The 20,585-nt window shown below is 48.7% G+C and overlaps 1 protein-coding gene across 2 annotated transcripts; it reads right to left on the bottom strand.

The window, feature by feature from the left end:
* Nucleotides 1–26: 26 nt before the first annotated feature.
* On the bottom strand, nt 27–18,973 carry EFCAB12 (EF-hand calcium binding domain 12). 2 transcript variants are annotated; one of them, XM_068557122.1, is made up of 8 exons: nt 18,603–18,973; nt 15,806–15,991; nt 13,841–13,997; nt 7,772–7,968; nt 6,913–7,126; nt 3,729–3,888; nt 2,003–2,059; nt 27–1,323 (listed from the first exon to the last, which is right to left on the bottom strand). In XM_068557122.1, the coding sequence occupies exons 1-8, from the start codon at nt 18,882–18,884 to the stop codon at nt 1,065–1,067; spliced, it is 1,512 nt and encodes a 503-aa protein (XP_068413223.1). In that variant the 5' UTR covers nt 18,885–18,973; the 3' UTR covers nt 27–1,064. The 2 variants fall into 2 exon arrangements, with proteins under 2 accessions (XP_068413223.1, XP_068413224.1); XM_068557123.1 differs by having other exon boundaries at nt 15,806–15,988.
* Between the last annotated feature and the right edge of the window lie 1,612 nt (nt 18,974–20,585).

The raw sequence follows: 20,585 nt of genomic DNA, 5'->3' as shown, positions 1-20,585 counted from the left end.
ATTTTAGCTTTTGTTTTTAAGATTATTGTGAAAATCATATTTCAAGAGAGGAAAAAAAAAAAAAATGTCCCTTGATTCCAGAGCCCGAACACAATAGGGATGTCATGTCATCAGTGATCTGTGGTAGAGTAGTTTCAGGGCCAGATGGAGACAGAAGCTGAAGTGGATGGTGTTGTTGACTTCGTGATGGGTGAGAAGGGAAGGGAGCGAGTGTTGACAGCTCCTTCGTGAGATTTTGACTGTTAAGGGGAGTTTGAGGAGACCCAGAGACGTGAAACGTGAAATGTGAAGGGAATGTCTTGTCCAAGATCACACAGCTGGCAAGCCGTAGGGTTGAGACTGCACCACACCTCACGAATCCTGCTTGCCCTGTGGGCTGGGGAAGTCAACTGGGATGCTGAGCACGGAGGCACTGTGCTAACAGCAGCCCACAGGGTGTGTGTTGTGAAGGAAAAGATCTTGATGTGGGGTCAGGTGGGTGAATCAGGGGAAGGGCTCATGAACCAGTGTGCTTGCACTTGTGAAAGGCCCAAGAGTTTTGGAAGTAGTGATCCAAATGGCTCATTCTTTGGGGGATGAGGGACACATTTCAAGAGGAGGGCGCAGGGGTACCCACACTGCCTGCTGCTTCCTGGGGGTCCCTGAGATCCAGGATGAGAGGCTGGAGGTGCCATGCAGGCATCCCTGTCAAAACCCCAGGCAATGTGTGTTTTCTTCCCAGGCTCAGGACCCCAGCTTGCCAACATCCCTCTGGCCACAGCTCCTGAGCAGGAAATCACATCAGCTGGATCACAGGTGACATGAGAAAAACCCCAACGTGGTTTATTTCAAAAGGACAGAGGTCAGGAGAGGGAAATGCTCAAAACCCACATCTTTCCCTGGACACACCCACCCTCTGAGACACTGCACACTTCGAGTCTGGAGAGAGCTGGCCCGGGCCTTCCCACTGAAACGACTTCTCTTGTTTGGCTCTTTGATACCCTCCCGGTGTCTATGGCTCTGGGCTGCTAGCTACACTGGACCCCGGCCCCAGGATGGCTAGGTTTGGCGACCCTTGGGCCAGTCTAGTTGATGTGGTAGATCTTGGGGGCATCGTAATAGGAATAGGTCATGTAGTTCATGTCCTTAATGGGCCACCAGTGGTCGGGATGGTAAGTGGCTGAGTAGGCCTGGGACCGGTGTTGGACACAACTGAAGAGCGCCAGGCTCCGGTCCATGGTCACAGTGGGCAGGTAGAGCTGTAGCTTGTCCAGGAGGTGACCCGGCCAGAAGAAATTGGGATGGGTTAGCTGCGGACCACTGGGCCTCTTCGCCTTCAGCTTCCTGGAGAAGGAGAAGACACCGGGATGGTTGTCATGGAGACAGGTGGCAGATGGGGCTGCTTCCCAACGGAGCCCGCCCGCTGTGAGCAGAGTGGAGGTGCAGCACCATGCTAAGCACTCTAGTACTCAGTCCTCCCGACAGTGCTGTGCGGTGGGCTCCGTTGTCCCATCTGCCTCACCAGCGAGGAGGTGGAGGCCTAAGGAGGCTGAGTTGTTTCCCCAAGGCCACACAAGCCAGCAAGTGGCAGGGCACAGGCTTGACTGCCAGTCTGCTGCCTCTAAACCCAAACTCTTAAGTGCACACCGCCTGCTCTGCAGAGGCATTTTAATGTGCTGTTCAGAATGCAGCCTCTGGAGCCAGCACAGCTGGGTCCGAATCCCTGCTCCACCACTTAATGGAGATGTGACTTTGAGCAAGATAGTCAAACTTCCCGTACCTCAGTTTCCTCTTTTGCAAAATGGGAATGCTAAGAGTAACTTCATAGGGTTGTTGAGAGGATTTACGTGAGTTAACATCTGGAGAGCAGGGTCTGCCTAGCACTCCTAAGTGTCATTTTATGCCCCTCAGCTCCTGGGCACTGAGTCCCAGATGCTGTGCTACCGTGTACCCTGCAACATGCGAGTCCTGGGCACCTTCCTCCTACCCGCCCCCCTCCCAGAGTTAGATGATCACTACAGACCTGGTGAATTCCTCAAACTTCTTAAAGCTGACTTTCTTGATTTTCTTCAGCATGTTCCTAGTGGAGAAGAGAGAGAGAGGTATCTTGTCAGGAGACAGGAAATCCAGGTCAGTGGGGCTTTGGGGAGTAGGTCAGTGTGACAGGGGGTCCCCCTCTGAGTCCAGACCAGAGCTCTGAAAGGAGAACTTCTTCTACCTGGGTGGGGCCCTGACTCTGTCCCCCATGCTCCAGTGGAACACACAGTGCGCTGGGGTGTCTAGACCTCTGGGCCCCTATTGGTCAGGCAGACAGGATGACAGCCCTGGGCTCAAGGCCTGGCTGGCTGGGTGACTTGGGGCAAGTCACTCCCCCTGTGGAGCCTCACGTTTCTCATTTCCCAGCACAGAGACCTCCCAGATGGTTATGAGACATGCTCAGTAATCTGAATCCTTTTGGGGCCCCTGACTCCCACTTGTCTTCCAGAGCTGAATCCAGCCTTGAGGACAAGGGTGGTGAAAGCTAACGCCCCAAACCTCAGGCCTGGCAGACATCACTAATTACCACGGCACACTTTCCCAAGCAAGCCTGCATCTGGCTCCAGAATCTTTCACAATGCATTCAAAGAAGCCAATGAAACCAGTCCACCCCTGCCCCGGGGGACCTCTATCCTTTATAACTGTGGCCCACCTAAGCAGGACAAAAGTCACTTTCTCAGGTTCCCTAGGTTCATGGCTCAGGCACTGGTGGCAGCCACTCAGGGGCTGGAAGGCAGTCACTAGGGGATCAGAAAGGACTCTCAAGGCCACAACCTGCCCGGTTCGTGCTCAGCTCTTCCCAACCAGGGCTGTGGACAGCCCCACCTGCAGACCTAGCCCACTCCTGCACTGGAGAACGCCATGACGGGGCAGGCTACAACAACAACAATCAGTGCTCAAGTGCTAACTGCTAAGAAGCTTACTTGCATTTCTCATTGGTCCTCACTGTGTGTGGTATAGCTGTTGTGCCCATTTTACAGATGAACATACTGAGGCTCAGTGAGTAAGGTAACTTGTCCATTTAACCGCTGGCCTGTTGGATTTCCACTCGGCTCTGCTGCATCCCACGCCCGCTGTTCTGGCCAGACTACCCTAGCAGGCAGCTGGGAGTGACCTACGGTGTGGTTCCATCTTGGGCCCCTCCCCCCCCATGATATCTGGTCAGCTGCCCCCTCCTCCCCCGCCCTGCAGGGATGCTGCCGTTCTCCAGTCTGCAGTCACCACTGATGCTGGTTCATAGCCTGCCCTGGGGTCACCTCCTGACAAAGGAGGGCATTTTCTTAGAGAGGACTTGGGATCTGAGGGTCAGGGGGAGGCCCCAGTGCAGAGTTCTGTTCTCCTCCTGGGGGGCTGCAAGCCCACCTCTTGCCAGAGAAGGGGCTGCCATCACTGTCCTCTGCAGGGGCCCTGACACCCAGCCCATAATTTGTGAAGGGGCCTCCCCCGTTTCTCTAAGAAGTCCCTCTTTTTAACCTTTTCCAGAGAGCTTGAAGTCACATAGGATGTGGTCAGGAGGGTGGCTGCATGGGAACGAGGCAAGGCGGCTGCAGAGACATGTGCCCAGGGACACATGGCCAGTCCATGGTGATCAGTTGGGTTGGACATGCCAGGTTAGGACACAGACACTGGCACAACGTGACCCCCAGCCCCCCAGCAAAGGGGCAGCAGTGGGGCAGGAGCACAGGCACGGGAGGAGGGGGCCAACACTCAGCTTGTCAGGCTTCTGAGCCACAGGTTTGGAAACGCCCTGGGATCGGAGCAGGGCCAGGTTCGGACTGAAGATCTTCAGGTCTGAGTAGTAGCCTCCCGGTTGCCGGATTGGACGCACCTGGTCCTTCTGCAAAATGATCTTGTCCCCTGGGTACATCAGGGCTGTGAGCAGCAAGAGAAATACAGCCTGTCAGCCCAAGACCCCTCCCCAGACCGAGCCTTTGGGGCAGAGCGGGGGGTTGTTTGTTTTAATAAATTCACATTTTTGTTTGAAAAGATTTTTCTTATATACATTTAAAAAATTTTTATTGTTAAATCACTGTAGATTCACAGCACGTTACAAACAGTAGTGCAGAGCGTCCCCCAGGCCCTCTCCCAGCACCCCCTACGGTGGTGTGTGCATCACCGCAGCACGCTGTCGGGAAGCGCGGCTGGCGCAGTACCGCTCACAGGACCGCAGATGAGGGTGCCTGTTCACAGCTAGGGCAGCAGTGGCCCCGAGGCCTGGGGGCAGTTAGGACGGAGCGCTGCCGCACACCCTACTCTGCAGGGGCGTCCTGGTCAGGAGTCCCAGGAGGAGGAAGGGAGGCCTCACCCAAGACTTCACTAGATTCACTTAGACCCAGTCGATGGCAGTTTTCTCCTCGTGCAGAACGTAAGAAGCTCTGGGCTGGGGCTCCACCCTCCTGCAACTGCTGAGCAGGGCTTGTCCTAAGATGGTAACACACAAACATCTCGTGTTCTGGACACAGTGATGGAGGGTTATTCTCCAGGTTATTAATGCTGGTTATTGGGGCGGGGAGGGCAGGGATCGCGGAGCTGAGAAGGGAGGGGAGGGAAGGAGGAGACGGGCAATGTCAACATTTTTTAAAGGTTTAAATGATTTTTGAAAACTACATTAAAAAAATATATATATACACACATGACTTTAAAAAATGATTTACATAAATAATTTTGTGTAAATAGTAAAGAAAGACTGTCCTTGTGAAAGGACAGTCACTAAAATATTATTGCTGGTCAACTCAGGCTGGGGGGATTTTTATTTTTATGTTTTCAAAAAATATAAGTGAGCATGGATTATCTATAAAATCAGGGGGAGAAAAATAATAAAGCTATATTCAGTGGGGACGAGAAATGCCTCGATGTTCTGGAGTTCCGGCCCATAAGCTTGAGACCTTGAACACAAGCTCTAGCCTTGAACACAGACCTGGAAATCCCCATGTTTGTGCTTCTTGGGCCACAGCAGATCACACCTCTGTCATAAGGACAGCCAAGTGGCCAGGACAGTGGTCAGAGATGGACCAGCGTCTTTTCCGTCTAGACCAATCAGAAGCAAAAGGAAGCCCACCCACAGATGCTCCCGTGTGCCCATGCGTGGTGGGATCCTGCAGACAGGTGAAGCTCACCTGTGTGCGGACCCAGGAGCCAGCAAAAGCCAGTGGTGGAGAGAATCAGTAGAGGCTCGATCCTCTGGTGGGGACAGACCAAGGGGCACGTCCGGGGGAAAGACCTAGCCCACAGGAGCCTTCGGGTGCCTGGCAAGCACGCTGGTATTTTAGAAGACACAGCTGCAGCTCCACCGCTAGCCAAGACCAGGGGATGTAAATGATCCAGGAAGACAAGGCCCCCCGAGGGAGCAGGAAGGAACGATGATTTGGTGAAAAGTTGGTGTCCAGAGCTGTGGGGTCTCCTGCTGTCTCTGCCCTCCCAGCCCAGGCGGGCAGCAAGTGGCCGCCCAAGCGAGGGGTGTGCAGCATGTGCAGGAGACAATGACCATTTAGGCTGGTTGGCCTGTGTTCCTGAAGGCCCTTGGCCACTTCCCCTTGTATAGACCTGTTATGGGCTGACTTGTGTCCCCCCAAATTCATATACTAAAGCCCTAACTCCCAGAATCTCAGAATTTGTATTTGGAAATAGGGCCTTCCAAGAGGTGATTAAGCTAAAATGGGCCATTAGGATGGGCCTGAATCCAATCTGACTGGTGTCCTTAGAAGAGGAAATCTGGACACACAGAGAGACAGCAGGGGTGCATGTGTACATGGAAGAGACCATGTGAAGAGACAGCCAGAGGGTGGCCATCTGCAGGCTAAGGAGAGAGACCTCAGAGGAAACCAACCCTGCTGGCACCTTGATCTTGGACTTCTAGCCTCCAGAACTGTGAGAAAATACATTTCTGTTGTTTAAGCCCCCAGTCTGTGGTATTTTGTTACGGCAGTTCTAGCAAACTAATACAAGACCCAAGGCCCTGTACATTTAGCACGTGTTTCCCTCCATCTGGGGGAAAAGATGGAAACAATCAATTGTGACTGTTAACTCTTGTTCTCAGGTAAGTCACACTACTCTCTGGGGGCCCCCTTTTCTGAGAAAACCACATGCCCAGTATGGCCACAGCTCCTTCCTGCAGAGTTCCTATGGGAAAACCTCCGCCCTCAAGTGCAGCTCACTCCGTGTTTTTAAAGCACAGACAGCGACCTGCCCATTAAATATATAAATTCATAAATTTGGGAAGCCGGCATTGCTACATGGTCACCAGGGGGTTATGGGGACACTCCCCTGTCCCATGTCTCAGAAGCACACATCCAGAGATGTGGAGGGTTCAGATCTGCTTGGATGTGTGAAAACACAATCCTTCCCCGACGCAGAGGGCAGAACCAGTAGGAAATCATAGGGTGGAGACCTGTGGTCTGAGCAGAGAGCAAAGGGCCTCAGCAGAACCTGTCTCCCGGTGCCTTCTTCCCTCCGTGTGGCAGAAGCACCAAGAAACAGGCCTGGCCTAGACAAGTGGTTTGGAACACCCAATGCGTCATAGCAGTTACCACTTCCAGCCAGGCTCCCTCTCTGAAATCGGGATCCTTTCTTTGTGCCCAACCTCTGGCTCCCTCACCAGGAACTCCTGTCCTGGTGCTTCCTGCTCTAGACTGGGGAACCCGGACTTCCAGGCCTGTGAAGCCTGCAGCCCTGCAGGGCTGTAAAATCCCATCTAACAGCGAACCAGGCGGGGCTGTTCCTCCCTCCACCACCAACCCCCCCACCCCCGCCCGGCCCCGCAGTGTCCCCACCACAGGCCGCAGTGGCGTGCTTGGATGTGTGTCGGCTGGAGAAGGACAGACCTCAGGTGGACGCCATCCTCGCCCTGGCTGTGGGCCCCCTTGGCACCTTCCCGAGGACCAGCCCCGAGGCCCTTACCTCTCACGAGGACGTCCTCGGTCAGCGGGAGGCCGTAGGATTTGCAGAGCTTCCAGCACTGCAGGTAGACCAGAAAGGTGCGGGTGCGCGACCTGTTGATGACCGCCTCCATCTCCCCGTGGATGGTGGACGGGAGGCAGTGCTCATCGAAGTGCTTGTTCCCGCTGCGCACCAGGCGGCACTGCTCCGTGTACTGGATGGAGGGGATGGTGAGCTGTGCAGAGAGCAGAGGCTGGCCCTCACTCCTCCTCACCTCCTGGCCCAAGGCAGACATAGAGCCTCATCTACCTCTCCCCCCAGGCCCCCATGAGGGGCGACGGCAAAGAATGCAGGTTCTGAAGTCTGGCTTGGGATAGTATTATATTAGTACTGTCTGCCTCCCTGACTAGACTCTCAGCTTCCTGGGGCCTGGGGCTGTTTTTTTCTAGGCAGCACCTAGAACAGTGCCTGACACATCACAGGCTCTCGATAAATATTTATTGGATGAAAATTAACTCATGTAATCAGTTATTCCCTTCCTTCACTCGTCACATTGTTTCTGGAGTGTCTACTCAGCGCCAGGCCCCAGGCCAGGTTCTTGGATTCCAGCTGTGATGAAGATGCAGCCCTGGTCTCAGGACGCGAAGTCATAACTAAAGAGTCGGAGGAAGGGAACTCGATACTTTCAGATGCGTCATCTCATTTTATCTTCACAGAAACCTTGTGAGGTAAGTGCCATTCTTACGTACAGAAGAGGGAACAGGGAGGTAAGGAAGCCCCCTAAGAGCTCCCCTGGCCAGAAGGTGATGCAGGGGCAGTGGATTTGAACCCAGGCCTACCCAGTCTCCAAGCCCCATCCCTCCCCTGTTGGCGGGGGCACCTTGCTCTGCCGCTTCTTCTCGCGGTACCGCTTGCCCACATCCTCCATCTCCTCCAGGGTCATGGGCCGTGCCTCCATCTTGGTGTCGACCACGGGCACGGTCAGCAGGTCCATCTTGAGAGGCTCTGGGGCTAAATTCACCTGCTGCTTCTTGGATGGACTCTGTGGGGAACCACTGTCCTTGGCAGATCTGTAGTCTAGGAGCAGAGGGAAGAGACAGAGGAAGGAGGAACTGAGAGCGTGCCCAGCCATGGAATCCATCAAGCAGTTAACCAGTGTCAACAAGCAGGTGCCCACGTGTCCGGTCAGTGCCAACTGAGGTGCACCTTGAAGGTGTCCCTTCTTCCGTTTCCACTGTGGCCACCTCCTCCGTCACCTGCACCATGGCCACAGCCCTCCTGTTGCCATTCTCATCCTCTAGCATCCTGTTTCCAGGCCTCCACTGTCCCGGGCAGAAATGAAATCCTGGCCCTGCCACCTTCTAGTTTTGAGACTGTGGACAGGTGTTCAGCCTCTCCGAGCTTCAGCTTCCTCCTTGCAAAGCATGAATAGTAGCCCTGACCTCCGGGGACTGGAAGGAGAAAATGACCTAATGCTGTGGGTAAATGAGGGTAAAGCTTCGCAGCCCACAGGGGGTGCCCCAAAGCCACCGCCTTCTCCCTTGTAAGCCAGGCGTCCAGACTCTTGATGCTGCTGCCCCTTTAAGCAAAGCAAGAGATACCCAAGTCTGCTTACCTTACCCACTGCTGCTCTCCAGGGAAAAGGAACTCAGTGAGGACACTGAGATAGCACTGGCCAAGCAGATACCTGCTCTTGGCTCTTAGGAAATAATAGGTCCCAAATACCTTTGCTGCAAACGTGTACCATGGTGCACTCTGATCATTCACCAATTGTTGCTGCGTAGTTGCAGCCAACTACGCAGGTAACGATAAGCTTCGGTAATGCATAATGAAAAGGCAAAAGGAGTGTGGGTGGGAAAGCCCACCCAACTCGAGGAGACCTCAAGGATGCACCAGACACAAAGGGTACAGGATCTCATTACAGTGGGGGCACTCAGGTTCCCTGGGGTTCTGAGAGGGATGGAGACTGTGCCTGGGGTGACGGTGCCTCGGCCTGGAGGCTTGTTGAGCCTGGAGGTCAGAAATCTCGCTACCGGACTTCCCTGGTGGCGCAGTGGTTACTATGCCAATAATATGGACAACCTGGAAGAAATGGACAAATTCTTAGAAAGGTATAACCTTCCAAGACTGAACCAGGAAGAAACAGAAAATATGAACAGACCAATCACAAGCAATGAAATTGAAACTGTGATTAAAAATCTTCCAACAAACAAAAGTCCAGGACCAGATGGCTTCACAGGTGAATTCTATCAAACATTTAGAGAAGAGCTAACACCTATCCTTCTCAAACTCTTCCAAAAAATTGCAGAGGAAGGAACACTCCCAAACTCATTCCATGAGGCCACCATCACCCTGATACCAAAACCGGACAAAGACACTACAAAGAAAGAAAATTACAGACCGATATCACTGATGAATATAGATGCAAAAATCCTCAACAAAATACTAGCAAACAGAATCCAACAACACATTAAAAGGATCATACACCATGAGCAAGTGGGATTTATCCCAGGGATGCAAGGATTCTTCAATATATGCAAATCAATCAATGTGAGACACCATATTAACAAACTGAAGAAGAAAAACCATATGATCATCTCAATAGATGCAGAAAAAGCTTTTGACAAAATTCAACACCCATTTATGATAAAAACTCTCCAGAAAGTGGGCATAGAGGGAACCTACCTCAACATAATAAAGGCCATATATGACAAACCCACAGCAAACGTCATTCTCAATGGTGAAAAACTGAAAGCATTTCCTCTAAGATCAGGAACGAGACAAGGATGTCCACTCTCACCACTATTATTCAACATAGTTCTGGAAGTCTTAGCCACGGCAATCAGAGAAATAAAAGGAATACAAATTGGAAAAGAAGAAGTAAAACTGTCACTGTTTGCGGATGACATGATATTATACATAGAGAATCCTAAAACTGGCACCAGAAAACTGCTAGAGCTAATTAATGAATATGGTAAAGTTGCAGGATACAAAATTAATGCACAGAAATCTCTTGCATTCCTAGACACTAATGATGAAAAATCTGAAAGAGAAATTATGGAAACACTCCCATTTACCATTGCAACAAAAAGAATAAAATACCTAGGAATAAACCTACCTAGGGAGACAAAAGACCTGTATGCAGAAAACTATAAGACACTGATGAAAGAAATTAAAGATGATACCAACAGATGGAGAGATATACCATGTTCTTGGATTGGAAGAATCAACATTGTGAAAATGACTATACTACCCAAAGCAATCTACAGATTCAATGCAATCCCTATCAAATTACCAATGGCATTTTTTACGGAACTAGAACAAATCATCTTAAAATTTGTATGGAGACACAAAAGACCCCGAATAGCCAAAGCAGTCTTGAGGGAAAAAAACGGAGCTGGAGGAATCAGACTCCCTGACTTCAGACTATACTACAAAGCTACAGTAATCAAGACAATATGGTACTGGCACAAAAACAGAAACATAGATCAATGGAACAAGATAGAAAGCCCAGAGATTAACCCACGCACCTATGGTCAACTAATCTATGACAAAGGAGGCAAAGATATACAATGGAGAAAAGACAGTCTCTTCAATAAGTGGTGCTGGGAAAACTGGACAGCTACATGTAAAAGAATGAAATTAGAATACTCCCTAACACCATACACAAAAATAAACTCAAAATGGATTCGAGACCTAAATGTAAGACTGGACACTATAAAACTCTTAGAGGAAAACATAGGAAGAACACTCTTTGACATAAATCACAGCAAGATCTTTTTTGATCCACCTCCTAGAGTAATGGAAATAAAAACAAAAATAAACAAATGGGACCTAATGAAACTTCAAAGCTTTTGCATAGCAAAGGAAACCATAAACAAGACGAAAAGGCAACCCTCAGAATGGGAGAAAATATTTGCAAACGAATCAACGGACAAAGGATTAATCTCCAAAATATATAAACAGCTCATTCAGCTCAATATTAAAGAAACAAAGAACCCAATCCAAAAATGGGCAGAAGACCTAAATAGACATTTCTCCAAAGAAGACACACAGACGGCCACGAAGCACGTGAAAAGATGCTCAACATCACTAATTATTAGAGAAATGCAAATCAAAACTACAATGAGGTATCACCTCACACCAGTTAGAATGGGCATCATCAGAAAATCTACAAACAACAAATGCTGGAGAGGGTGTGGAGAAAAGGGAACCCTCTTGCACTGTTGGTGGGAATGTAAATTGATACAGCCACTATGGAGAACAATATGGAGGTTCCTTAAAAAACTAAAAATAGAATTACCACATGACCCAGCAATCCCACTACTGGGCATATACCCAGAGAAAACCGTAATTCAAAAAGACACATGCACCCGAATGTTCATTGCAGCAGTATTTACAATAGCCAGGTCATGGAAGCAACCTAAATGCCCATCAACAGACGAATGGATTAAGAAATTGTGGTACATATATACAATGGAATATTACTCAGCCATAAAAAGGAACGAAATTGAGTCATTTGTTGAGACGTGGATGGATCTAGAGACTGTCATACAGAGTGAAGTAAGTCAGAAAGAGAAAAACAAATATCGTATATTAACGCATGTATGTGGAACCTAGAAAAATGGTACAGATGAGCCAGTTTGCAGGGCAGAGGTTGAGACACAGATGTAGAGAACAGACATATGGACACCAAGGGGGGAAAACTGCGGTGGGGTGGGGATGGTGGTGTGCTGAATTGGGCGATTGGGATTGACATGTATACACTGATGTGTATAAAATTGATGCCTAATAAGAACCTGCAGTATAAAAAAACAAACAAACAAAACAACTAATACTAAACTTTCATTGGGTTATTTGTATGGAAATATGTTAATATAAATGTTTCAGACATTACATGAAATTTCTAAAAATCTTATATGTTCTGGTACAATGTTATAAGTCATAATCCTAGTTATTACCTTAAAATGTATATCTCAGAAATAACTAATTTTCTTGTCAACTGCATTATTATGAACTTTCATCAAATTTTTAACTGTGGTCATTTTTAAGTCTTTTGTCATTTACAGACAGTTCTGTGTGTACTCTGATGCTTTTGCAAATATGTTCCTATAAAAGGGTTTCATCTTTAAGAAATTCATGGAAAAGACTCTGACAAGTACAGGTCTCTGGTAACTGACTGTACTGCTGAACTGAATGAATAAGCATTTTCAGAACTCTAATGAAAAACTGATGAACTCATAAAAGTGCTAACAAAAGATCAAGATGAAAAAAAAAATTTAATTACATGGGACTGAGTGAACTGATGAGGATGAGTATAATTTTTGTGACTTTCTGTCTGAATTAAAAAAAAAAAAATCCAACAAGGACTCAGAGGCAAAGAATATACAAATCAATTTTCACTGCAAAGTAAAGGAGCTGTTACAGTGGAGGATTACTGGACTGAATGTCAATATTATGACATAGTATGAGTGTGTTTCATGTTTGGTAATTGCAATCATTGTTGCTTTTGTTGTGGTCATCCATGTACAATGCTTGGTGTCAGTCTATTTATCTCTTGTAAAAATAAAATACAGTGTGTGTGTGTGAAAAAAAAAAAAAAAAAGAATCCGCCTGCCAATGCAGGAGACAGGGGTTCGAGCCCTGGTCCGGGAAGATCCCATATGCCGTGGAGCAACTAAGCCCGTGCGCCACAACTATTGAGCCTGCACTCTAGAGCCTGCGAGCCACAACTACTGAGCCCGCGTGCTGCAACTACTGAAGCCCGTGCGCCTAGAGCCCGTGCTCCGCAAGCCCCCGCTTGCCGCAACTAAAGCCTGCGCACAGCAACGAAGACCCAACGCAGCCAAAAAATTAATAAATTAATAAATAAATAAATTAAAAAAAAAAAAAAAGAAATCTCGCTACCCTGTGGGACTGAAGAGGCGATGCTCTAAGGGAGCCGCCTCTAAAAGAACCTACCCGTGAGGACGCTGAGCACCCAGCTCAGTGTAACCTTGAACTCCAGAGACCCCACCCACATCTTCACCTCTGTAAGGAAACCCCTCTGCTGTCCTCCTAGGGCTTTTACATGACCTCAGGGAGGGCCAGGAGGTCCCCCCATGTCCACACTCACAGACGTGTCTGAAATTAAATTCCTGCCAACCTGGAGGGTGGGGACAAAGCAAGATTTGTTTCATTTAGAAGAAGAGAGATGTGTTTATATTTGAGGAGGATTCTGGAATGGTGGGTAGTAGTCAAGGGAGGGCTTTAATTTTATCTATAGTTGTTCAAATTTTTTTTTTTTTTTACAATAGTGGCACTAACAATAAAAAAACAAAAACAAACAAACAAAAAACATGATGTACCCTGTGTTGTAAATTCATACGCAGAGCTACTGCTGTTTCATTTCTAATTTGCCTCTGTGCTTCGTCTGGATAGATGTGGCTTCACAAGCACACAGCTTGGCAAATGGAACTTGAGCTGTGCACAACCTATACAACTGTTCACAGCAGCCCTACTAATATCCCTGATAGAATACCAAAGTAGATTTTCCAGTAAACTCTAAACATGTACTAATTCTAGTTTCTGAATTCTAGTTAACTTTTTATCAATAATACGTAGATTAATAGTGGGAAGGCCTTGGACCCACATACAAATGGAAAGGCTTGCCGTTTGGGTCAGTTCTCAGCCTATCAGGTGGGCTTTGATGGGCTAAAACCACCCTTTGAGAATCCTCCTTTAAGAACAGGGTTGGGCCTCATTCATCTTTGAACGACCCAGTAGCTGGGCACTCAAGAGAATATCTACCCTGCGGTTGATCTCTGGGCCTGGAAATACCAGAGGGAGGCTTGGCCCACCTACAGTAAGCCAGAGCTGGAGAACACACTCAAGTGAGCCAAGGCTGCCTCCATCACACTGGCTCCCAGGATGCGGAAGTGGAGGCACAGGGGTGGAGGTGGATATGTACACTCTGTTGCAGTTGCCAGGGTGCTTTTCTGCTGAGCCAAAGACCACTGCTTGTAGGTGCTGGCCAGGTTATCCACGGTGATGCTGTCGTGCTTTCCCAGAGAGCTGAGATAGATCAGGGTGTCCTCCACCTCCTGGCTTTTCAGAGGGACTCCAACCTGAGGAGAGAAGAGAAGCCCCAAGGTGGGCGGGCAGGCTCCAAACGTCCTGCCAGGACGGCCAAGGCCTTGCCAGCCTGGCCTCACCTCCCCGTCTAGTTTCATCCTCAGCCACTCCCAGCTCACACCCAAGGTCTCTGCCCAGGAGCTCAGAGCCCTTCCCCGGGGCCCTGAACACACCCTACACGTTCTCACCCTCTGCCTTTACTCAGACATTTCCCACTTCCTGCCTGAAAAACTCCCATCCCTCCTTCAAAACCCAGTCCAGACATATCGTCATCTTTGCAGAGTCTGTTACTTCTTCCTCTGGCCTCCCTCCCCACTCCATTCCAATCTCAGTGACAGCCTTCCTGTGCTGGACTGGAAGAAGGGTTTCACGTCTGTCGTCCTTGTCCATGAGGGACACATAAGCCTCCCTGAGCTGAAGTAAAATAGAATCAGAAATCGGATACACATTACTCCTTTAAGGATGGTGAGCAACTTCAGAGAAGTAAAATGCTTGCCAGCAATACCGAATATTCAAGAAGAAAAGTTTTAAAGGAAATACAACTTTGTCAGCTTCTTTAGACTGTAGATATTATGCACTGAGCTTTACTTAAAGAAGATCAGAACTCACCTGGTGCTAAAGGATTTAATGTTTTATCTTTTTGGTTACATTGATTAACAACCCTTTATTTTTTGTTGTTTTAAATGCTTTGAAATTTTGTTTAGATAATTACATGTCATAAAATGATAGTGTGAAAACTGGTGATGATTTAAGACCATAAAAGATGTAGCATTCCCCTTCCTTTTAAAGTTTTTTTAAAAGGTATCTTGTATTCAAAATATATAAAAGCTTCATTCACCCAGACCAGGAGTCAGCAAACTTTTTCTTGAAAGGGCCGGATAATAAATATTTTAGGCTCTGGGAGCCACGTGATCTCTGTCATCACTACTCAACTCTGCCCTCCTAGCATGAAAGCAGCCATGACGATATGTAGAATAATGAGTGTAGCTGTGTTCCAATAAAACTTTATTTACAGGAAAAAAGCCTTTATTTACAAAAACAAGAGACTGGCTGGATTTGACTCCTGGGCCATAGTTAGCAAACCTCTGCTAGACCAATAGTACTTTCTACAATGATGGGAATGATCTATGTCTGAGGGATCCAGTGGAGGAACCACTCACCACATGTGACTACTGAGCAATCCAACTGTAGCTGCTGTGACTGAGGAACTGGATTTTTATTTCTTTACAACTAATTTGAATTTTTGAATAACCTGTGAAAGTGTGGTCCGTGGACCTGTACCATAGGCATCGCTGGGAGCTTGTTAGAATGCAGCATCTTGGGGGGACTTCCCTGGCGGTCCAGTGGTTAGGACTCCACGCTTCCACTGCGTTTTAACAAGAAGCTGCATTTTAACAAGACAGAAGCTGAGACAGAAGCTGCGTTTTAACAAGACCCCAGGTGAGTCATATGCCAATGATGGTTCCAGAAATTCCAGAAGGTACTAGAGGCAGGACTGAAGGCCCAGCTCTCTCTGTGCTCAGTTCTGGGGTGATTCCCCAAGCAGCTGGCTGGTTATGGGGCTGGCTCCGCAGACCTCCCACTCAGGTAGGGCCTTTCAAGGTCAGACCGGTGCAGGGTGGCCTTAGGGGTCTGATGGGGCCTCAGGTTAAGCCACATATTCCAGTCCGGCTTTATAAGTAATATGGCTGATAGTCGGAGCAGGATCTGGGGAGGGGGCAGTGGGGGGGGAGGGGGGTGCATGGGCGCCCTCCACCCCCCACCCCCTTAGGCCAGCCTCGGGGGCGGGGGAGGCGCTTACCGCCTTCAGAGCCCTGATGAACTCCTCCCTGGAGATCCTCTGGTTCTTGCCCTGCTCCACCTTGTGAAATATCTCCTGGATCTTGATCTTGTGGCTGCACAGGTAAGAGTACAAGGCCGACAGGGCAGAGGGTTCCGGCAGTTGTAGCTGGGGCACTTGCCGGCGGAGGGGTCGCAGGCTTTTCTTCTGAAAAAGGCAAGCGAGTGGGGTAGAGGGGAGAGTGTGGGGGAGACAGGCCGATGCAGCTTCATCCCCAGAGTTAGAAATGGGAGAGAGAGAGTCTGAGCCACCCTGACCAGACAGCAAGGTGGAGGGCAAGGAGCGCTGGATTCCGGCAGGTGCGTCCTGCCACGGGACGCCTGGGAGATTTTGCTTCTCTGGGCCTCCAATTTCCCATGAGAAGCAAGAGGCTTGGACAATATGAGAACTAAAATTTCATTCTTAACCACATCTCTCCTGTCAGACCAGTCAGTATTATAATCACACTGGGCTCTCCGTGCAAATACATGCTCCTGGCCGGAGCTTCCTGGGCCCCCACTGCCCATACCTCCCAGCCTCTGCCCCTGCTGGGCCTCCTGCCTGGAATACCTCTCCTTTCTCTTCCTGTCCACATCCTACTCCTACTCCATTTCCAGGTGAACGGGAATACAGTTAGCCCCCCGGGTCCATGGGCTCCACATCCACGGATTTAACCAACCACAGATGGAAAATATTCCAAAAAAAATTCCAGAAAGTTCCAAAAAGCAAAACTTGAATTTGTCATGGCTGTTGGCTGTCAACTATTTACATAAAATTTACATTGTATTTATAACTATTTACATGGCATTTATATTATATTAGATATTCTAAGTAATCTAGATATGATTTATCCTCCTTATACGGGAGGATGCTTGTGGGTTATATACAAATACTCTGCCCTTTTATATAAGGGACTTGAGCATCTTCAGATGATGGTATCTGTGGGGTCCCCCCCCCCCCACAGATGCCGAGGGAGACTGTACTTAGGAATAATGTTCCTTTACTTTGGTGCAGCACTTGACAGTTTACAAAGGGCCTTGCCGTTCCCTAGCTTATAGCTCCTCAGTGTCCTAGAGTCTATTCATGGCCTGTGGCAAACTGTAGAGTCCTTAATCTGCTGTGTCCACCTCTGCCACTAGCATGGAACACCTTGAGAGCAAGACCATGTCTTATTTAGCTACATACCCCACCTCCTATCCTTGTACTCAACAAAGCCCCCAGCCCTCTGCAGGTAGGCAGTAATGGTTTGCTGAATGAAGAAAACAATGCTGTGAATTCGGTATTAGGTATTAGTTTCCCTTTTTTTACAAATGAAGAAACAGGCTGAGAGGTGAAGTGACTTGCCCGGGCTCACACAGCAGGTAAGCAGTGGAGCTGGGTTTCTAACCCAAGTCCTGTGCTTATACCTAGATGCTGTGCTGCTGGCAGGAAAGAGTGTTGGACCCATGAAAGTTGGCTTTTGACTATGATTACACCAGGGACTGACGCTGAAGTTTGGGGGTCAACCCAAATGACATCCGTAAGTCTGCAATAATAATAAAAATGACTAACATTTATTGAGTGCTCACGATATGCTCAGCACTGTCTCAGGCACCATATATAAATTAGTCCGTTTAGATGTCACAGCGGCCCTAGGAAGCAGGCACAATGGTTATCCCCACTGAACCGTTGAGGATGCTAAGGCCCAGATCATACAGCTAGGAAGGAGCAGAGCTACCTGACCTCTTATGCCAGCTTTACCTGAACTGGGAGAAATTTCAAGTGTCTGTATTGTAAAGAAATGTCCCATACAGTGTCTGTATTGCAAAGAGTTGGAAGATGAGGGCTTTGGTTACTGACTGCCATTTACTATCCCTATGGGCTTGGACAATGTAGGCCTCACTGAGCTTCTGTTTTCATATTTATAAAAGGGACTTATATGTATAATATATATAAATACATATACAAATTTATAAAAAATTTTCTTCCAACCTCCCAACTGTGATCCTTACAATAGCCTTGTGAGCACCTGCTGGCACATATAGGCCTTCAACAAATGAATGAACCAATGAATGAACAATGAGTATTTAAAATGCCCCACAGATGAATGCCAGGGATGATTCCTGCCAGGGTGGTTTTAAGATATAGTCACAAATTCTTCAACCCTCCTCTCTTCTAAGGTGGAGCTCAACCCCCTTCCCCTAGAATGTGGGCAGTATTTAGTGACTTGCTCCTGACAAACAGACCGCAGTGGAAGTGATGGTGTGAAACTTCTGAAACTGAGACCTCCTGAGACGAGGTCATAAAAGGCATTGCAGCCTCCTCCTTGCTCTCTTGGACCGTTTGCTCTGGGGGAAGCCGGCTGCCATGTGGTTAGGACACTTGAGCAGCCCTGAGAGAGGTCCACGTGGCCAGGAACTGAGCCCTCCTGACAGCAGCCAGCTTAGAAGCGGGTCATCCTGCCCAGTCAAGCCTTCAGATATCTGTGGCCCAGGCCAGCATCTTGAGATGAGAGCTTGAGCCATGCCATCCAGCTAAGCTCCTCCCAGGTTCCTCATTCTCAGAAACAGTGACATAATGAACACCTGTTGCTTTAAGTCACCTTGCGGGTATTTGTTATGCAGCAATAGATAACAAATACACCTTTTCAGGACTTCTGTTTGCTCCCCTGGGACTGGGAGGGGGGATGGTGGGTGGGGGTGGGGGTAAAAGATCCCCATCCTGCCTACTTCAAGGGAGTGAAATGACAGCATGCCCCTAACACCCGAAGTGTCTGCATCTGGCAAATGGGGCTGCTCACCTTGGTGTCTCTGGTAGTGGCCAGCTGGCCCATCAGCCGGGCCTCGTGCTCCTTGTGGCTCTCGTGTAGGACCTTGGCCTCTGAAGGCGTGAGTCTGGACTTGTTCTGCAGCCACCTCTCTATGTTGCCGAATGACTCCAGGTCCTGCCGAACCTTCAGCCTCTGGGTCAGCCAGGCCCTTGGGTCTTCTGGCTGTTCTTGGATGTCCCCAACTTCCGGGGCTTTGGAGCTGGGGGTGGGCTCGGGGGGAGCCTGGGGTTGGGGGGTGGGATTGACGGGCATCAGAGCCTCCTTTCGAGGCAAGATGATGATCCTCCGGGGGCTCTGAGGCAGGTGGAAGTCCTCCTGCTTGAACTGCTTGAAGCAGTGGGCGATGACCGCTTCAGGGTTGAACACGGGCTCCTTGCTGGCGTTTTCATCGTCAACCAAGGACTTAGACTGGTAGAACCCTGGAAGAGAGTTAAAAGGTGAGTTCCTTTCAGGAAGAGGATCAAAGGAGTCAGGAAGGAGAAATGCTTCAGCACCAGGCTGGGCATCAGGGCCCCTGGGTTCCAGGCCTGGCGTTATTGTTGCCTCGCTGTGATGATGAGAACAATTACATCTAACCTGACTGGGCACTCCCAACAGCAGGCACTATGCTAAGAGATTTATATGCTTCCTCATGAACCTTCTTAGATTCCAATCTTACTCCACCCCACTCCCCCCGCCCCCAGTGCTCCTTGGCAATCAGAATGATCTTTTTAAAATGCCATTCTGATCTGGTCTGATCATCTGAGGCAGCCTAGTGCCATAAAGCGCAGAGGCTTTGCAGCCAGAACGCTCCGGTCTGAGTTCCGGCCCTGCCGCTTACTGGGGGCATGATCACTTATCCTTGCAGGGTCTCAATTTTTTCATCTGTAAAATGGGGATAATGATGGTACCTACCTTATTGAGTGGTGGAGATGTTTAGAATCAGTTCAGTTTGTTCACAATAAGTGCACTGTTATTATTTTTTTATATACTTACCCTCCCCCCATTTTGAAATACTTCCATGACTTTTCATAGTCCTCAAAATAAAGTCCCATGACTCTCCTCCGCTAACCTTTCCTGCGTCATCACTTGCCTGTCTTTCCTTACCCTGTCCAGACGTCTTGGCGTTCTCTCTGTTCCCTGAATGATCCAAGCCCCATCCTGCCTAAGGGTTCCGCACACGCTGTTCCCTCTGCCAGGAATGCTCCCTCCCCCATCCATCCCCTCCTCGCTCCTCCTCATTCTCCGCATGTCAGAACAAATGTTCCCTCTCCAGCTTCAGGCTGTGTTATATCCTCATGTTATCTCTGTACTTTTCCTTCAGACCACTTATCATAAGTATGTAAATCAAGGGTTGCAAACTGGCAGCCCTCATACTGAATGAGGCTTAGGGTCCTGTTTTGCTTGACATACTTGTTTGCTTAAACTTTTCCAGTTTGCACTGCGTTAGGCTGGGGCATGCGCTCTGCAGCTTGCCATAGGCCTCACCATTCCCTATCATCTCACACGCAGCTCATTTCATTCAGTAAGGGCTTGGTTCAGGCAGACAGTTGCATTTGAAACCCTTGGTGCAATTACTTGGTTTATTTTTTTCCAATACACTGTGAACCGAGATCTCATCTCTCTTGTTTCCTGCTGGGGTCCCAGCACCTCCACAGTGCCAACATATAGTGGGAGCTCAGTAGATATTTGGTGAGTGAGTGAATGACAAGTGGACAGACCTAACAGGTTGGCATCATGATTTACACCCATTTTTACAGATAAGGACACCAAGGCCCAGAGAGGCCCAAGGTCACACAGTTGATTAGTAGCAGAGCTGGGACATGACTTCGGTTTGTCTAGCCCCAGAGCTCAACTCTTAGCCATTACTTGATATTACCGCAGGCTGTCACCTAATCCTGCTGAGTCTCAATTCTTTTGTGCCTAAAATTATATAAACTCTCGTCTAGCAACCTCCCGAAGCTATTATGAAGA

This window comes from Eschrichtius robustus, chromosome 12, assembly GCF_028021215.1.
Source record: "Eschrichtius robustus isolate mEscRob2 chromosome 12, mEscRob2.pri, whole genome shotgun sequence".
Classification (NCBI taxonomy): Eukaryota; Metazoa; Chordata; class Mammalia; order Artiodactyla; family Eschrichtiidae; genus Eschrichtius; species Eschrichtius robustus.
This window is presented reverse-complemented; position numbering and strand designations above follow the sequence as displayed.